The 20,990-nt window shown below is 41.3% G+C and overlaps 1 protein-coding gene across 4 annotated transcripts in view; it reads right to left on the bottom strand.

Annotated features, from left to right (window-relative positions):
- Positions 1 to 6,885: 6,885 nt before the first annotated feature.
- rps6kc1 (ribosomal protein S6 kinase polypeptide 1) overlaps positions 6,886 to 20,990 on the bottom strand; it is a 62,521-nt gene continuing 48,416 nt past the window's right edge. The window contains exons 13-16 of one of the 4 annotated variants that reach the window (XM_067417402.1): positions 18,109 to 18,191; positions 11,048 to 11,084; positions 10,848 to 10,959; positions 6,886 to 7,585 (exon numbers count right to left, since the gene is read on the bottom strand). In XM_067417402.1, coding sequence (XP_067273503.1) covers positions 10,895 to 10,959; positions 11,048 to 11,084; positions 18,109 to 18,191 — 185 coding nt within the window. In that variant the 3' untranslated portion in view covers positions 6,886 to 7,585; positions 10,848 to 10,894. Of the gene's footprint in view, positions 7,586 to 10,847; positions 10,960 to 11,047; positions 11,085 to 16,155; positions 16,855 to 18,108; positions 18,192 to 20,990 lie in introns of those variants that run through there. The other 3 variants (XR_010898081.1, XM_067417401.1, XM_067417403.1) reach the window with 3 other exon arrangements.

Below are 20,990 nucleotides of genomic sequence, written 5' to 3' on the forward strand. Positions count from 1 at the left end.
CAATCGCGTCCACACAAGCACGGTTTAAAAAAAAAAAAATCTGTCCACATGAGAACACAAAACTACGCTATGATTGGCTGCCTGATTTCCACATGGGTCCCATCCACGGCACCAATGCACATTGCACTGACTGAGGGATGCCATGGGCTCAAGTGAAATCCAAAATGAAGTTCCTTTACTTTGGACTCAATGGCAGGTAACTGTATACACAGGTGCCGGGCCGAAGTGGACTGTAATAGCTTCACACACTTGCTTTACTATTTTGTATTATTGTATTCTGGCGCCTTTGTTCTGCAATACAATGAAATAACTGAACATGTATCTGTAAGCTATACATGTGATAATCATTGTTAGTAGAGTCCACCGCATAGACTCGACTCACGTAAATCAAAAGGAGATAACGTGGAAAACGCACTTCGACTTAAAAAGCTGAAATCTCTGGTTTCACCATCTACACGACAACGCTGTAACCGGAGTTTCTAAAAATCTTTACCCTGGCCGGAGTTTTCAAAAAAGTCCGGTTTCAGTAACCGGATACTGCGTTTGCATGTGGACGAACAACCAAACCGCGTAGAAAAAGCTGCGGTTTTGAAAATACCCGTGTTCGTGTGGACAGGGCCTGAGATGCACCCCCTGTAACTTTAGTAATCCTTAATAGCTTCAGGTGTGTTTGATTAGGGTTGGAGCTAAACTCTGAAAGAGAGTGGCCCTTCTGGATCAGCGTTCCCCACCCCTGATTTAAAGTGAACAATGTGTGTATTTATGAGGATCTATTGACAAACATAATATAATATAAATAACTATGTTTTCAGTGGTGTATAATGATCGTATATAATGAACTGTTACATTTTTATTAATGTTATTAATGTTCAATATGAACTGCGGGGCCCACGGGGGCCCCCTTACAGTAAAGCCACCATTTTGTGCTGTCGTTTCTACAGTAGCCCTAAATGGACAAACTGCCTTACAGAGTGCAAGTTACGCTCTGCTGTCTCAGACGGTGACATATTTGTCCTGTGTCCACCGTAGCTTTTCTATGTGCTTCAAAAGGGAGCCGCTATGCCACTAAAATTTACACTGTAATTATTTATTGTGTATTGTAACCAGTTTGGGGAGTCTAAATTTCAAATACTTCGGTTTAGTTATTGTTGTTCTGCATTACATTACTTAATTTGAATCATTGTAAAAGTAAAAAACAGGTATATAAATATGCTTTACATGGTAATCACTCTGCAAGGGCTGATGAGTTTGTCAGGCATTTGTCCCACCGACACTGGCTATAGACCTTTTAAAGTTGAAGTTAACATAAACCATTTGTGTTGGGACTACATAATTAGTTTCTGTTGCATTGACCGAAACTGGGCAGTGGATTTCTTTTCTTTGCCGCTGGCAGTGTGATCGCACAATTAGCAGTACAGAAAGAGATTTGCCAGAAGCTAAAAAATTTACTGTATGAGGTTTTAAATATGGATATTTTTCCACTTTGCTTCATTAGCACCCCGGAGCCAGAACAGTTTTATTACAGACAAATGCGCTTACATGGACTTCAAAAAATAAAAACTTACCCCAGTCACTGCCATTAAAGCTTGGAAGAGCCAAGTAAATTTTTAATACAGTGAATTAAGGGTGACTGGGACATAAGGTTTAATGGGACAGTACAACTATACAGAGTCTATATCCTCTCCTGATGAGTGAAAATAACTTTTTTGCTCAGCCCTAGCTGTGAGACTGCATGATCAAAATTGCATGCCCTCATTTGTGTGACCTCTTGTGGGTGTGTGGAGCAAACATCAAACAAGAAGTTGACCCTGCAACATATGAGGTGAGGAAAATCAGCTTTTGCTAGTTTTAATAATAAGGTCATAAAATTGTCATAGCAAATATATTGCCAAAAACCTTGATTGAAACATGAATATGATGTATTACTGCAGCAAAATCAGTCAAACATAGTTAATATAATGTTTTTGTTTTCAGAATTTGGTGTTTTTATTTTATTTTGTCCCATCCAACCAAACACAATTTGGGTGAATAGGACATATAGTTTTGGGTGATTGGAACAGTGCTTAAAGGCTTTGCTTATTAAGAAAATTACTTACTATGCAACAGAGAACCATTGTCAATCAATCAATCAATCAATCAATCAATCAATCAATCAATCAACTTTATTTATATAGCGCTTTTACAATGACGATTGTGTCAAAGCAGCTTCACAGTGTCAAACAGGATAATATTGCAACAAAATTAGATTTGGCTGTACAGTCGTTCTGGAGAAAACAGTGATGTTATCAGCTTATTTTAATTTATCATATAGCAACAATGTTGGCAGATCAGTATTATAGTTTATAGAATTAATTCAAACCTAATTCATACATTTTATATGTATATTTAGTTGAATAACTTGGATCATAATTTTAGTGTCCCCAACTGAGCAAGCCAAGCCAAAGGCGACAGTGGCAAGGAACCAAAACTCCATCAGGGCGTGATGGAGAAAAATAAATCTTGGTAGAAACCAGACTCAGTCGGGGTGCCAGTTCTCCTCTGGCCTATTAACACACCGTGTATGATTATTATTCTGGCAACCTTACAGGTCAGAAATCATATTAGATCGGAATATTCAAAATTTCAGGGTATCACGGAAGAGGTGGGTTTATTTAGGATGGTGCGTCGATTATACAAGTGTATGAATACATGAAAGATCGGAATTATTGCGCTGGAGACGGGTTTTTTGAGCATGATGTGCCGGTGAGGCAAATTCAGAGGAGACACCAATTGACACAGTCTCAGCAGACACTCCAGGATGTGTTGGTCATGTCCAGGCGCAGGTCCACCATCCGATCCGGACACAGCCCGGATCCGAGATAAACCTCGGGATAAACAGAGAGACTAACATTAGCGTAGATGTCACTCTTTTTATGATGTAACGAGTACATCAGATGTTATGGGAAGTGTTCCCGGTTCCGGCAGACCTAGTTAATGCAGCCTAACAATCAGTCAATTGTGTATGCTAGGTGTGCTCTAAAATTGTGTTCTCAACCACTCGCCTATGACAGTTGCACATTTTAACTGATTTTGTTGCAGTAGTACTCCATAATATTCATGTTTCCTGTAAAGTTTTGTGCAATATATGCTATGAACTATGACAATTTACCCTAATACACTAACTACGTTCAAACTGTCAATCGAAATAAAAATTTTGTGCACATTTGATTGGAATCCGATTAATTTATTAAGTGTGAACAGCAAAAACCTGCCCTTTCAGACCACTCTGATTGGATTTCATGGGGTTTATGTGACTTTTTTTCACTGCATTTAAAAACGTAAACATCAGACGATGTTATAGCAAACATGCTGAAAAATGCTGCAGAAACAAGAGGTGAGTGAACTGTAATCGGTTTAAAAGTCCAATCTGAATGAAAATGCTCCATATAAACACCTCAGGCTCAGTCGGAATAAAAATGTCCAAACCGAATGAAATTGTAATCGGTTTGAGTGGGGTGGGATAAACCTTTTCATGAACCGATCAAACGAAAAATGTAACCATGTAAACGACCTGACCCGTGTGCGTCCTTATACACAGCGTGCGCCTTCCCCACTGACCGCGCTCCACACGCAGGCTATAATGCTGAGTGGAAAGTACATTTTTCAGAGGGGTACACTTTTTATTTCATAAGAAGTTATGAAGATAATGTTGGTATAATGACCCAGATATAGCCTGGCTACTTCCTCTTATCTCATCCTCTCATCAAGCTGCTATGTGATGATTGCGATTGAAAGTCAGCACATGTATTCTCGGAATTATTTTAATCGTAATGACAAAAAAGTGTGCATGTAAACGTGGCTAAGATTTTTACTGCCTCATAAGATGTCATTTTGTAGAGGTGCATGGACACACAAATTGGATCTGAACAGTTATGATACAAAGTGATGAACTAACTTGTGCAACAATGCTTACACTAGCCAAAATCAATGACAAGATGTACTGTCCCAATCACACAAACAAAAAAACAAAACAAAAACAAACAATATATATATATATATATATATATATATATATATATATATATATATATATATATATATATATATATATATATATATATATATTCATTTTATTTAATTTTAAGAAAATTTTCTAGTGACTGGTCAAATCTTAATGGTTCAGTTGAGCAAATTAAATTTCTGTGAATTGATGCAATTTAATTAACAGAATTTCAATTGGGCCAACTGAAAAATTTAGATGTGATCAGTCACTAGAATTTTTTTAATGGAGACCTGATTTTTTATTTTATTTTTACAGTGAGTAAATCATGGGATAATTTTCATTTTTTGGTGAATTAACCCTTTAAATTATAGTGGGTTAACCCTTTAAATTACAGTGGGTTGAGACTAATTGTGTCACTTAAAATGTATTCATTCCATGATGTTAAAGTTACATGAACAAATTATGTTTAACTTAGTTGATTCATGTGGGACCGATGTACACAATTAAATCATGAAAATCCATCACATTTTTTTCAGTGCCGATTAACTGCCGATTAAAGAATTTTGACCGAATAATATGGTTTCTTTCTATGGTATGCCTCCTGAACACTTTGCATATATAGCGTGCGCCTCCCTGTATCATTGCGTGATACTTTTGTATCCATGTTTGCAAAGTTTTAGCCTGGTCGCCAATCCCTGCCATTATGGAGAAGTGCAAAAGGCAGGGCATTTTTCAAATAATTTCAATCCTTTTTAGGTCCAAAAACAACAGGCATTGGAACAACAGCAGGGTGAGTAAAAGATTACTTTATTTTCATTTCAGATAAGAATCTTATAGGACAATAAATAAATATCTTGTTTCAAAATATAATATAAATTCTAAATGGCATATTTTATCATTTTTTTGACAAGGGGCATGGGTGTGGCCACATTAGTGAAAATGTATTCATGGAAAGCCCCTTGAAATGCAACATCTCGTTTTCAAGGGGGGCCAAGAAAAGAAAATTACATTAACACTTAATGAAGAGGCTGGCAAATGAGACATCTCTCTCTTTTCAAACATATTACATACACATGCACATCATGTTTGTTTTCTTTATTTTGCAAAAAAAACAAAAACAAAGCTGAACATTTGCACTTGAGTGACAAAAATCGACTGAGTATTTTGAATCTCTTTCCCACTGATCAGGGGGGAAGAAATGAGGTGAAGATGCCTTTGCCACCCTCAGATAATTAAATTAGAGAAATTCTTCATCCATCAATCCTCAGAGCAGTTCCCTAGGTTCAAGATCAACAGGGTATCCAAATGGACGAGGGAAAGGCGGAAGCCATCAAGAACTGGCCCGTTCCCACCACCATTAAGGAACTGCAACACTTTCTAGGCTTCTCAAACTTATTCAGACGGTTCATCCATAACCCACATCTACAGTTCTATCACCTGTCCACTCCCCAGTCTGTTGAAAGACAAGCCCAAGTGTCTGTCCTGGGGCCTATTGCACAGAACTAGGATATGGGATTAAGCTGGAATATCTTGGTGATCTTGTCATCTTGTATGCAAAATTTAGTACACCGCTGTCATGTAAATGTACCTTGAAGGCACACTCACACCAAGATCAATAACGATAACGAAAGATAACTCTATATTAGCGGATAAATTGAGCCAGGATGACCAAGATATCCTGACTATTAAGTAACAGGTAATACTACAAGATGCAGTATCTAGGCCCTTATCCTAGTTTTGTGCAATAGGCCCCTGGTCACCATCGGCCACAGAAGCATTTAAATAAAAAAATAAAAAAAAGATTAAAAAGATTAGCACACCGTTCCTCATTCATTCAGACCCTAACAAGCCCTTCATCATGGAACCACTGGGGTAAGAGCGGTGTGGTCTCACCAGCAGGGGACTTGAACCAAACTCCATCCATATGCCGCCTTCTCCCATAAACCCAGCCCGGCAAAGAAATTACAACATTGGCAACAGGGAACTTGAGGAATGGAAGCATTGGTTGGAAGGTGAACAAAATCCCTTCACCATCCTCACTGATCATAAGAATGGAGAATACCTACCAAACACCAAGAGACTCAATCTCCGCCAAGCATGTTAGTATTACTTTTCACATGCTTCAATTTTACCATCTCCTATCGTCCAGGAACCAAGAATGTGAAAGCTGATGTTCTCTCGCCTCCACACTCCAGAAGATGTCAGCAAACAAACCTGAAACCATCATTCCCAAGGGACTTATAGTAAATCCCACCCAGTGGTCGTCCAGTACAGCTACCTCCTCCAATGCCTCCACCACCACTCTGCCAGGTTGTCCAACTGGATTACAGTACATCACAGAAGACATCGCATTGTAGAAACTTCAGATGATCAGTGGAGACAGGATGCACCTGAGCTCAAATTTCTCAAAGGCTGTGAATACTTATGTACATGTGATTTTTAATTTTTAATACATTTCTAAAGATTTCAAACACACTTCTTTCACATTCTTATCATTAGGTATTATTTGTTAAATTTTGAGATTTTTTTTTTAAAAATAAGGCTGTAACATAAAATGTGAAAAACGTGAAGTGCTGTGAATACTTTCCAGATGCAGTTATAGGAAATGAATGAAGATAAATTGTTTTAGCTGTACATCAAAAAACTTCAGAATGTTTGAGAATTTTTTTATTTGCCCAGCTAAAGCAAGTTTTTGATTAATTTATTTCTGTTGTAAAAAAAAAAAATGGTTATGTACTTTGGGGCCACTTACATTACACCATTTTCAACTAAAATAGAACATTTGTAACGTGTTCTGACCGTTCATATGCATGACAAATTCTTCTCTATTCTATTGAGCTCAGTAGTTGTATTTGTCTGCAAGAGTATGAACCATCGCTGAAAAAGTAATACTGTACACCAAGTGAAAGAACCAATCGTTTAATGAGTGTTTAATAAATAACAGCATTAGATGGGTTAGTGGAGAATATTTAGTAATGATAAATATTATAGTGATCGATTTAAATCAAACAAATCGCACCAAAAGTGTGTTATTGCACATGCTAAAGATGTTCACGCAATGAAATTTGTCAGCTGCTTTTTATAAACAGTATAAATTAAATACACACATAGACAGGCAGTTTGATTTATATACCCTTATGGATGAGAAGAATAAGGTGTGTTTGATTAGGGAGACATCCAAAATGTGTTGGGGTACAACAGGACCAAGTTTGTGAACCACAAATACGTTTGATAGTACTCATCTGATTTGAACAGGAAACAATCTCTTCCTATTTTTTTCAAGTAACTCTTGAATCTAAATGGCTAAACAATTGCCCCTCCACAAATGCTTTTTATCCCCTCAATACTTAAGACTTCCTCACAACTGACAGTGAGGTCTGTCTATTTGTAGGTAGGAGCATTTGTGAAATAAACACTTTCTGCAGTATTTATGACATTGTTTTCGTACATATAGACCCATTTCAGACAGTTTCATCTCATTCTAGTAAAGCATCAGATAGTTCAACTGGTCCAGTTCACATGAGAAAAGAAAGGATGAGACTTAATATCCTCCACACCAGCCACTCCTGCACCAAGCCGCTCCACTGGATTATACTGCAACAACTACAAACAGACAGACAGAGAGTTTTAGTAAAAAAAAAAGAGAGAAGAAAACAAGAATTAAAAAGAGTGATTTTTATCCCATTTACTTATCCCAAGAAAACAAAAGTTATTTACTCAAGTTCTTTACTTAGTTCTTTACTCTGCCTTACTTTTTAATGGAAAACAAACATTTTATAGTGACCATATGAGATTGGTTGAGATCAAAATATCAATGTCAAAAATGTCAACATCACTGATGTGAAAGCAGCATTGGTTCTCTAGTCTATCAATGAAAAGTGAATTGTGGATGCAAAGGGCTAGACATGAGCTTTGGCACAGTAAATGCATTCTTCCAAGTTCTTTTAACTGATCATATTAGCTACGTTGCTTGTTGCAAACCACTTTTCTAAAAGGGCTGAATTCTTGCGCGCAAACTCCACAAATGTATGACTAGTAGATTTTTTTTATATTTCCTAAAGCGTTTTTTGGTAGACTTAAGCAATGCACCCCATTTTAGATCATCAGCTCATTAGGAGGGAACTCTAGTAAGTGAAATTAACATTTTAGATAAGGGAGACTACCGCCATAATCTACACTCATTTAAACAGGCTTCCTGTGCTTTACCAACAAAGGAGTAAAGATCACACATTTTTTGGCCAATATAATGATGACTGGCAACGAAAACGAGCTGGCAAAGGATTAAAAAAAAAAAAAAACACTTGTGTTGAAGTCCCCTCCATTTATTAGAGTGGATTCAAAAACAAAATTAAAGACAAATTAACTATTCTTACTTGGAATATAAAGATTTACAATATGTTTTAAGGATTTCTAATGTTTTGATTGCCCACCAGGGTCAACAATACTGGTGCAAGACGCAAAGTAAGGTTGACTAACCAACAGTTCTGAACCATAATTAAAGGGGTACTTCAGCGCTGGAAAGATGAATCTGTATTTAAACTGGGTCATTATTGTAGTAGAAATGTGAAATTATTTTTGAATTTGGTGCCTTCTAGACTGAGAAAAGACAGAAAATGTATTTTTGTCTCATGGGGATGAAAGGCTACAACTCCCAGAATGCTTTGCTGCCCTGTGAGGCCATTCCCAAAGCCACCACTACTGGATTACAGTGACTGAGAGACTCAGACGGCAACTCGATCGTTATATTGAACAGACACGTTTAGTATTTAATTGTAGTGTCTGTTCAATATAACGATCGAGTTGCCGTCTGAGTCTCACAGGACTAACGCTGCAGGAGTCAGGTTACATTTAATGTCATAAATGAGCTGATCAGCTCTCGTGATGAGAGCTGAGGTAATCGCGACCACATTCGCGGCAAACATTCACAACGCGTGTTCAGTCTGGTGCGTTTTCAGTTCATGCCTTTGGAGGCTTAACTTTCATAGAAATTAATTTGAGAAGTTAAAACACTTACAATGCTTAGCATCCGTTTAAATTAATGCCGACAGCTGCAACCTGTGCTGTGAGGTTTCTACTGATACAAAGCCATATGCTAATCGCTGAAGTAACCCTTTAAAGGACAACTCCAGCGAATTTTTAAGTTTATCTTGATCGTTATATCTTATTGAGTACAGTCTATAGAAAAAAAAAACGAACCGGATTGGTGCTTGCAACACAGTTAACAGTTATTACAGTTAATGCCCACGAGTGAAGAAGAAATTGTTCGCGTTTGTGCCTTTCCGAATTGTATACATTTGCGCTCTGGGCATTAACTGTAAAAACTCTGTGTTGCAAGCACCAATCCGGTTCTTTTTTTTCTTCAACAGACTGTACTCACAAAGATATAACGATAAACTTAAAAATGTGCTGTTGTCCTTTAAGTGAGTGTCTTGTAGAATACAGTACATCCGCTAACGTGTTGATCCTTCTGCAACCCATCAGTTTTTATTAAATGGAATTTACTTCACAGACATTCCATATAATGAAAGACAAAGAATGTGGAATTGAAGGGTTAATGGACTGCATTGTAATTATTTTATAAGGTTTTCTTATGTTAACTTATAATGTTCCTGTCATGTTTTAGAAATAAAAGTGCAATGTTCAATTTTCTAACCCAAATTTAGCCCTTTGGTTGCAAAGGGAAGGGTCTTATTTGAGACTTCCTCTGCCTACCGCTATGATTTGAAAACATCTTTGGATATTTCCTAAGTTATTACAAGTGGAACACTTTTGAAACTTTTACCACATTTTAACTGCTGAGATAAACTTATTGTGAAAAGGAATTATAGTGTTATACTTTGATGTACTTCCACTAGGGATGGGACGGTATGAAAATGTCATAACACGATTATAGTGAGAAAATGATAACGATTTTGTTCAAATGAGATGAGTGTTCGAAAAGAACTGATGCACATACTGAGACCAGACAGCTCTGGAAAAAATTAAGAGACTAATTCAGAGTGAGAAATCAATGTTATGTGTTCTCTCATTTTTTCCAGAGCTGTATATTTATATCTGAAAATCAACAAACAACAAAGAATACAATCTTGCTTAAAAAGTACATAGAGCTGCTTTTTAATGTGGCATTTCCTTCCTTATAATGACCGTCAACATCTCGTTTGACCGTTTTAAAATCTCCTGATCACTGTCACTGGTTTTCACCATTTCTTCTCATTCAAAAAATTACATTGTGCACTGCATATGCGCCAGACTCATACAGCGAGTTTTCAAAATCATAATAATCAAATTTAAACAGCAATTCAATTTAAAACAATAATACTAACCGTCAGTACATTTTATCGTGGTTTATCATGAAACCGGTAATCGTCCCATCCCTAACTCCCACAGAATAAATGGATGAGGCACTGAACACACTATAACACAGTTTTATCTGTTGGGCACACGATTGCAGTGATATCACCACTGAGTTTTGACAAGAGTGTAGAACTCCATATGCTTGCTCTGAACTAAAGTTGACAGCTCCAGTTCATTATAAAGGGAGCTTTCTTTGCTCACTTTCTGTATATAATTCAATATAATATAAATAAATACAATATAAAAAAATTATTTTCATGCTGCTAAGAGGAACAATGTAGAATATGTGGAGTTAACGGTTCAGTCACTGGCCTGATTTGCAAAGAACATCATATGACTAGAATCCACAATGAAATGTACTGAACAAATAAATAATACTTTACTGAGACATGCTAGTGATAGTAGCTCTCACTATGTCCATTTAACTTCACTTATAACCGAGTTAATTACGTAATAAAGAGATGGAAGTACAAACATTTGTCCTTTTTCACCATATTATGGTATTATGTACCTGTTCGAGCAGAGAGCGCGCCTCTTCTGACACAAATTCTGGAATGTTCAGGGAGGAGTGTCTACCAATGCCAGCAGGATGACACTGATACAGAGACTATACACACAGCAAACTAAAGATGAACAACAACAAACTTAAACTATAAGAGTGATTAAGGGTTAGTTCACACACAAATGAAAATTCTGTCATTAATTACTCACCCTCATGCCGTTCGACACCCGTGAGACCGCCGTTCATCTTCAGAACACAAATTAAGATACAGGTGCTGGTCATATAATTAGAATATCATCAAAAAGTTGATTTATTTCTCTAATTCCATTCAGAACGTGAAACTTGTATATTATATTCATTCATTACATACAGACTGATATATTTCAAATGTTTATTTTATTTTAATTTTGATGACAACTAAGGAAAATCCAAAATTCAGTATCTCAGAAAATTATAATATTGAGAAAAGTTAAATATTGAAAACACCTGGTGCCACTCAAAACACCTGCAAAGGCCTTTAAATGGTCTCAGTCTAGTTCTGTAGGCTTAACAATCATGGGGAAGACTGCTGACTTGCCAGTTGTCCATAAGACTACCACTGACACTTTGCACAATGAGGGCAAGACACTAAAGGCCATTGCAGAGGAGGCTGGCTGTTCACAGAGTTCTGTATCCAAGCACATTAACAGAGAGGCTAAGGCAAGGAAATGATGTGGTAGAAAAAAAGTATACACGCAATAGGGATAACCGCACCATGGAGAGGATTGTGAAACAAAGCCCATTCAAAAATGTGGGGGATATTCACAAAGAAGGGACTGCAGCTGGAGTCAATGCTTCAAGAACGTACTCGGTTACTTTCGTAACCTCGGTTCCCTGAGAGAGAGGAACGAGTATTACGTATGGGAAAAACTCCTTTTCTCGAGAATGTGAAGCAAAACTTTTAATAAAGGTATCTATGTAAAGCGCAGTGAGCTGCACGGCCATAGCCCAGCGCGAGGAGCGCTCTGATTGGCCGGGCTGCGGCAACTGCAGGAACCTATGGTGAGGCGGCTGAGAGGAACGAACCAATGGGGGGCGTTCTAGAAGCCCGCCGAAAAAGGTGCTTATATTTGCATACAGGAGGCTATATAAGACCCTAATTCGCCATAGGTGTCAGGTTTTAAGATCGACTGAAGCGATACCTGAGAAGCATAAACACGGCACGGAACGTAATACTCGTTCCTCTCTCTCAGGGAACCGAGGTTACGAAAGTAACCGAGTACGTTCCCTTTCGAGAGAGGTTCCTCGTATTACGTATGGGAACACAATGTAAAGCGCCGTGTGTGCTGACTGACCCAGTATACCCAAAGCACATGTTATAAACCCCCGAGACACCGACAGAGGCGGCTTATAAGGGGAATGAAGAACCGGAAGAGTCGGTTCGTTTGAACAGCTGATCGGACATAGTCGGATCTTTTGATGAATGAATAGTGCTTAAGGACTAATGTGTACAGGCCAAAATGTAAGGCAATCTGTTTGCCAGGGTCAAGATAGAGCCTAGATGGAGAGAAGCCCTGCTTGTAGAGCTGGAACCTCCAACTTGTAGAATCTGATAAAAGTGGACGGAGAGGCCCAGCCTGCCGCCGCACAGATATCTTCCAAAGAAATGTCACACGACCAAGCCCAAGATGAAGCCATGCCTCTAGAGGAGTGGGCTTAAATGCCTGTAGGACAGGTTAGGTCCTGGACCTATATGCTAGTGGGACTGCATCCACTATCCAGTGTGAGAGACTGTTTCATGACAGCACAAACTTTAGTGCGGCCACCAAAGCAATGAAGAGCTGATCCGACTGCCTGAAGGGGGCGGAGCGCTCTAGATACAATCTCAATGCTCTGACTGGGCAGAATAGGTTTGCGTCTTATTCTCTCTGAGACGCGGGTTAAGCAGTGCAAAGACCTGCATACTGAAGGGGTTGATAGCACTTTCAGCATAAAACCATGCCTCGGTTTGAGCACAACCTTGAAGTTGCTGGACCCAAACTCAAGACAGGAAGGGCTCACGGAGAGTGCAGGTAAGCCACCCACTCGGTTAACCGAGGCCACAGCCAGCAGAAAAACGGTTTTGAGTGATATGTGCTTCAAGCTCGTGTTCTGAAGTGGTTAGGAGGGGGAACCCTTCACGGCCTCCAAAACCATGGCGAGGTCCCAAATAGGGACCGAGGTAGGGGCAAGGCGGGCTGAATCTCCTGGCCCCTTTAAGAAAACACACAATAAGATCACTTTTCCCTAGTGAATGTGCCGCGATCGGAGCGTGGCTAGCTGCTATGGCGGAGACACACACCCCGAGTATGGAGGGGGGACGACCCGCATCCATTAGCTCTTGGAGAAAGCGAGCGGTTCCACCAGTTCGCATGAGTGTGCGTCGATGTTTCGCGTAGCACATTGGTTAGAAAACCACTGACCACTTCAAAGCAGAGCTGCCAGATAGCAGGGGCTCTAGCTTCCGAAATAGTGTTCATAACTTGTCAGAGAGGTTCCCGGATACCGTTGATGGGCCATACGTGGAGGGCCCACAGCTCGGGATTGGGATGCCAGACCTTCCCTTTCATTGGCAGAATAGGTATGGGGCTGTGTCTGACAGCTGAAACAGTATGGAGAACCATGTGCGGTTCTTCCAAAGTGGGGCTATTAAAAAGCACAGGCTGCAGCTGGATCGCGATCGGAGGGAACATATAGAGGGAGTCTGGGCCAACATGGGCCAGGGCATCCCTGCGTTTGCAGAAAAAATATTGGGCAGCGTGTGCTGTGCGAGCTGAATTGTTTGCGGGTAAAGGGACCATCCCCCTGGGGACATGGGTCCTCTGGATAACATGTCCGGACCCTGATTCAGAATACCTGGCACGTAAGCCGCCCTTAGGGAGCTCAGATTGTGCTCTGCCCATAAAAGGAGATGCTTAGCCATGCAGTGAACAGAGTCTGATCTCGGCTGCCCTAGCGATTTTATGTACATTATCAAGACGTGGTGGTTCTTATGCCGTAAGTCTTGAGTCTATGACAATGACTGTACTGATAAGCCTGCCCCTCGAAGGCGAATCTCAAGAATGGCCTGTAGTGGGGGTGGGGGGTTATCGTAACGTGAAGTATGCGTTTTTCAGATCTATTGAGAAAACCCAATCCCCGGGGCGAATGTGCGCGAGGATTTGTTTCACCGTCAGCACCTTGAAACGAGCGTGTCATAAGTGCTTTGTTCAGATGCCTGGAAAATGGGCCTGAGACCGCCACCCATTTTCGGCATGAGGAATTAGCGACAGTAAAAACCTGACTCGCTAGCGTCGAGTGTACTGTTTTCGCCGCTCTCTCCTTTAACAGTCTCAATGCCTCAGCGAGAAGCACGTGACTGACACTGCTTCTTACAGAGGGCTCGACCACGGCTTGAATCGCGGGGTCTGCGAGCAAAACTGTAGCGAGAACCTCGTTTTATATGTTCAACACCCAATATTATATACCAGGAATGGCCTGCCAGGCCTGGGCTCGTAAAGCCAGGGGTTGAATTAGATTCGGGGGCTGGCCGCTTAGTAATAGGGGCCTGTTAGCCGGGTTGCTTGTGCTGTAACACTGCTTGTAACACTGTGGGGATAGTGTTAGTTTTGGCGGTGCAGGCTTTGCAGTGGGCGCACGCCTCACATTTATATTGTGTGTGCGAGAGTGAACTTTGTGAAAAGTGCTTGGGTGCAGGAGTGCAGACTGTAAAGTGGGCAGATTTCCTACATAGAAAGCTCTTTTGTGTGTAGTGTAAACAATGTGCAGTGGCGCACAACCTACGTAGAATACCCACGGTGCAAACCAGTGAGCAAATCCACAGGTGTAAACGCACACAGCATTAGTGTGCAGACGAGCGTGTTTAACACAGGCTAGTTGACTGCAATATTTCATCTCCAGTCACTTAACTTAAGGGAACTGGGAGAATGTAAGGAAGTGCGGGTGGTATGTGAGCCATTCCACAATGCCGTTATGCTCTAGTCTAGACTGAAAGCGCGCATGCAGACAAGCGTGTTTGACCACAGGCTAGTTGACTGCAATAAGGCTAGTTGACTTTATATGGTGTAATCCGGCCGCGGCGGGATTTATTTGTGATTTTGTGAGGCTGAATTAACAGTGCTTATGTAGGGGTGCACACTGTGTAGTGGACACTTTGTCTACAGTGTAAAAACCTTTCCAGCCGCCTGAATAAAGGGGACTGGAAGTGATAGAGTGAAAAAAGGGCTTAGCTTGGCAGCCATTTTCCGACGCCCTTATGCTCTGACAGTGAGCGCGTGCTATGACGTAAGCCGCGCTCTAGTCAGCAACGCGCTGTGGAAGGGGCGCGCGCTATCATGACAAGGCAGCCATTACAACTTCCTTGGCAGTAAGCGCGCGCTGCAGCGACATTGTTCTTGACATACCCAACAGCCCGAGCTCGCTCGTCTAACTTACTCTAGTATTCTCTGTCCGCAGCGCTTCAGCACGGCGGCGGTAGAATGAGCACGGCGAGAGCTTCGGCTCGAGTTTGTTTATTCACTCTAGTATTCTCTGTCCGCGGCGATAGAGCGACAGGACGAGAGAATTGGAAGCGTGAGGTAAAACTCTGTCCGCGGCGCTTCTAGCACGGCGAGAGCTTCGGCTCGAGTTTGTTTATTCACTCTAGTATTCTCTGTCCGCGGCGATATCGCGACAGAACGAGAATTGGAAGCGTGAGGAAAAACTCTGTCCGCGGCGCTTCTAGCACGGCGAGAGCTTCGGCTCGAGTTTGTTTATTCACTCTAGTATTCTCTGTCCGCGGCGATAGAGCGACAGGACGAGAGAATTGGAAGCGTGAGGTAAAACTCTGTCCACGGCGCTTCTAGCACGGCGAGAGCTTCGGCTCGAGTTAGTTAATTCACTCTAGTATTCTCTGTCCGCGGCGATAGAGCGACAGGACGAGAGAATTGGAAGCGTGGGGTAAAACTCTGTCCGCGGCGCTTCTAGCACGGCGAGAGCTTCGGCTCGAGTTTGTTTATTCACTCTAGTATTCTCTGTCCGCGGTGATAGAGCGACAGGACGAGAGAATTGGAAGCGTGAGGTAAAACTCTGTCCGCGGCGCTTCTAGCACGGCGAGAGCTTCGGCTCGAGTTTGTTTATTCACTCTAGTATTCTCTGTCCGCGGCGATAGAGCGACAGGACGAGAGAATTGGAAGCGTGAGGTAAAACGCTGTCCGCGGCGCTTCTAGCACGGCGAGAGCTTCGGCTCGAGTTTGGTTATTCACTCTAGTATTCTCTGTCCGCGGCGATAGAGCGACAGGACGAGAGAATTGGAAGCGTGAGGTAAAACTCTGTCCGCGGCGCTTCTAGCACGGCGAGAGCTTCGGCTCGAGTTTGTTTATTCACTCTAGTATTCTCTGTCCGCGGCGATATCGCGACTGAACTAGAGAAGAGGAAGACTGAGGAAAAACTCCGTCTGTCCGCGGCGCCTCCTCAGCGCGACGGTATAGTGACGAGAGCTTCGGCTCGAGTTCGCCTATTCACTCTAGTATTCTCTGTCCGCGGCTGTAGCGCGACGGAATGAGAGAAGAGTGGGAACAACTCTGTGGCAGCGGCGGAAGAAGAGCCGCGGCGGCGGCAGAGTGAAGAGAGCTTCGGCTTGAGTGTGCTCATGTCCTCTAACATTCTCTCTTTCCGCGGCGCTATTCAGCGCGACGGGACGAGAGCAGAGGGAGAGTGAGAAGAGCTCCGTCTTTCCGCGGCGCTTAACGACGCGGCGGAACGAGAGAGTCCTCGAGTAGAACAAGCCTGTAAGCTCTAGAAGTGGCGTTGCAGCGGCAACACACACACAAACACATATAACACTCAACATAGACACAGTTTAAAGGATATATAACGCCGGATGGCGTAGCTGGAACAGCAGAGAAGGCGGAGAGGGAGTCCGTCGTCCTCAGCTGCAGGTTCCGCTGGTGCCTTTTCAACGGCGGTGCTTCTTCCGGAGACCAGCGAAGGTATCGCTGAAGGAGATAAAATCTGACACCTATGGCGAATTAGGGTCTTATATAGCCTCCTGTATGCAAATATAAGCACCTTTTTCGGCGGGCTTCTAGAACGCCCCCCATTGGTTCGTTCCTCTCAGCCGCCTCACCATAGGTTCCTGCAGTTGCCGCAGCCCGGCCAATCAGAGCGCTCCTCGCGCTGGGCTATGGCCGTGCAGCTCACTGCGCTTTACATAGATACCTTTATTAAAAGTTTTGCTTCACATTCTCGAGAAAAGGAGTTTTTCCCATACGTAATACTCGTTCCTCTCTCTCAGGGAACCGAGGTTACGAAAGTAACCGAGTACGTTCTTGAAGCATTGACTCCAGCTGCAGTCCCTTCTTTGTGAATATCTTCTGAGATACTGAATTTAGGATTTTCCTTAATTGCTAGTTATAATAATCAAAATTAAAAGAAAGAAACATTTGAAATATATCAGTCTGCGTGTAACGAATAAATATAATATACAAGTTTCACTTTTTGAATGGAATTAGAGAAATAAATATCCGTTGGCTCAGAAAGGCCTCCTTTGGCCATAATGTAATTTCCTCAAGACTCATAAAGGCACTAAATACGTCGTTACAAAGTCCATCTCACAGGGGTCCAACAATAATTTTATGACGTGACGAGAATAGTTTTTGTGTGCAAAACCCCTAAATAACGACTTGTATAGTGATGGCCTATTTCAAAACACAGCTTCGTAAAGCTTTGAACCATTATGTATCAGCGTATCGATTCATGATTCGGATCGCATGACAAACCATCAAACTCCTGAAATCACGTGACTTTGACAATCCGAACCCCTGATTCGATACACTGATTCATAATGGTTCGAAGCTTTACGAAGCGGTGTTTTGAAATTGGCCAACGCAATACAAGTTATTTAGTTTTTGTTTTTGCACACAAAACTATTCTCGTTGTTTCATAAATGATTGTACAACAACTGTAGTGAGATGGGCTTTGTTATGAGTCTTGAGGGAGTAAATTACATTGTAGCCAATGGAGGCCTTTTTGAGCCATCGGATTTCAACCAAAATATCTTAATTTGTGCTCTGAAGATGAACAAAGGTCTTACGGGTGTCGAACAACAGGAGAGCAAGTAATTAATGAAAATATTTTCATTTTTGAGTACACTAACCCTTTTAAGCTTTAACATTTTCATGTTGAATAAAAATAAAAATACAATTAACCCTCCAATACATACATTTTAAAATGATTCATGAAAATAATTAAACTGTTGATGAAATACTCTCACCTTTCCAACTATGAGCTCAAATAGAAGGGCTCCCAAACTCCACCAATCACATGCTAGAGTCTCTTCACAGATTCCGCCCACTTCTAAATGTCATAGATAAAGAGAAATTAATTTTACTTACTTACTGACAAAGGCAAGAAAGCTTTTGCAATAAAATATGCATTGGGTGTGTAATTGGTGTATGTCAACTCATAAACCCGCTAAATTAGTAAAATAGTTGTTTTGCTACTTTTCCAACTTTCGGCCTTGCATAATTTCCATCCAAATATAACTGCCATGTCACCTCAAACTGGATATGTGGAAACCTTTAGTTTGCCATTTGAACAAGGGCTCTCTAATCAAATCTGGACTCTCATCTGAGATTACAGAGGCATTTTTAATGCAAGAACTCCTTTTACTAGAAAGCTCTATGCTTTCAAGTGCTGTTTGTTTGTGTCCTTGTGCAGGAATCTGCAACTTTGACTCAATTCACTGCCCAGTTGGTTCAGAACTAGAGTACCTTTAAAAGACCCTTTTTTCTTCTTGGGACTCATGACTCATCTATAGTCTTACGCCCGTTTTTACACATACTCTGTATACGGTGCATATTTTTTTCCGTACCCAATTTAACGGATTACAGCTTTCACACTGCAAGCGGATGCGGTCCGGTGATCCATTCCATGCGCTGAATTAAGTGACACATTGTTTGCATTAAAATAAACATTTATCGATGCGAAAATCTAATAATTTCACCTCAGATGCATATAATTTGAATATAATTCATAATTCTACTGTGTTTCAAAGTCATCACATGGCTTTGGTCTTGGGTAAAGCAAGGAAAACGACACCATACCTGGCATTTAGTTAAATAAGGAGACTTAATGGATAGCACTCATCCTTCCTCCTTTCTTGAAGGTGAAAAACAAAGTTCTTTATGACCTGCTGGATTTCTTAGAAAAAGATGTATGAAAAAAAGACAAGATTTTTTTGTCTCTTATAATGTTTGTGATTTTAACATTGACTATAACATATGTTTAAATTGTTTGCCACTTGCGTTGTACGAGCAACGTAATATATAAATATAAAGGCTACATAAATATAAAGGAATTGGAATAAAGGAATTTAATAAAATGCCGGTTATATTAGTGCCTTTAAACCCGTCTTGTATACAAGAGAATTGCAATTATGACAAGCCATGTTTAGTAGTAGGGCTGCACGATATATCGAAAATATCGCCATCGCGATAATAGTATATGCGATATCTGTATCGCGGAGACGTGCGATATATAAAACATTTTTTTAAATAAAAAATGTGCCAAGCATTTGTGCGTTGCATGCATATGTCGTTTATCCAAAATTGACCAATCAGATGGGGCCTTACTATCTTTATACCCCGCCTCCTCAGTAAGAGGTACCTACTGGCTCAGAGCGGTAAGAAGAGCGCCCAGAGCAGATGTTGGAAAATTAAAACTAATGGCGGGAGTTGAGACGAGCGAGGAAAATAATGACAGCGATGAACTTGTGGCTAAAAAGAACTGTACGTCTGAAATATGGCAATATTTTGGCTTCAAGAGAGGTGACGTGTCACAAATGCAGGTACTTTGTAAGTCATGCAGAACGATTGTGGCCACGTCGAGAGGAAATACAACTAATCTCCACAGTCACCTGGAACACAACCACAGGGAGCTGTATAACGACTTCAAAAGTAAGCCCAAAACTGCTAAAGAAATTCCAAGTCAAAAAAACAGAGTCTCACAAACAAGCATTGATCAAAGTTTTGCTAATGTAACTCCTTATGAAAAAACTTTGAAACGCCACAGGGAATTAACAGAAGCTATCACGCGTTTTTTAGCTAAAGACATGATGCCTGTTAACACCGTGAGCAGAGATGGCTTTGTGAGTCTGATTAACAAATTGGACCGGAGATATCAGATGCCATCGAGAAATTATTTTTCTCAAGTCTCCATTCCACAGATGTACGACACCTGCGTGAAGACAGTGAGCACAGAGCTGCGGCAAGTGGAATTCTACGCTAGCACCACTGACCTGTGGTCCAGTCGTACAACCGAGCCCTACATGAGCTTTACCGTTCACTTTCTTACACAAGACTTTGAATTAAAAGCACGTTGTCTGGGTGTTGTATATTTTCCCGAATCCCACACCAGTGAAAACATAGCCCATGGACTGCGGGAAGTTTTAGCCAGCTGGAACTTAAAGGGGGGGTGAAATGCTGTTTCATGCATACTGATCTTTTTACACTGTTAAAGACTTGGAATCCCATACTAAACATGGACAAAGTTTCAAAAGTTAAGGTGGACGTTTGATGGGAGTATTTCTTTGTCAAAAATACTACTTCCGGTTAGTCATAAGTTTCGGCAAGTTTTTTGCGATCATGCGTCCCCATTGACGTTAGTGGGGGCGGAATTTCCTTGTATGGGCCTTACGGACAATTCTACCGGAAGCGCGTGAGAGAGAGAGAGAGAGAGGGAGAGAGCGAAAGTAACAGGCTACGCCCATCAAAGCGCTCGTAGGCTGCGCTGCACAGGTAATGTGCACAATTAACAATGACATCAAAAAGTGCGTTTTTGGTTGCCAGACCAAGACAGTCCTGCACAGATTCCCCCAAAACCCCGCGGTAAGGCAACAGTGGATGTAATTTGCTTTTCCGGATCAGCAACTGAGTTGCGCGAATGTTTATATCTGTTCGCTGCATTTCGGTGCCGACTGTTTCATAAACAAGGCCCAGCATGACGCCGGATTTTCCAATAGCCTAATGCTGAAGGATGGAGCAGTCCCAACGATAAAGGTCCCAACGTTAGAACCGCGGGCGCTGAGTTAGACTGCTTCAAATGTCTGTGTCTATGCTCATCAAGTAGCCCAAACATGATCACGTATAGTTACTA

The sequence above is a fragment of the Pseudorasbora parva genome, chromosome 15, assembly GCF_024679245.1.
Source record: "Pseudorasbora parva isolate DD20220531a chromosome 15, ASM2467924v1, whole genome shotgun sequence".
In the NCBI taxonomy this organism is placed as follows: Eukaryota; Metazoa; Chordata; class Actinopteri; order Cypriniformes; family Gobionidae; genus Pseudorasbora; species Pseudorasbora parva.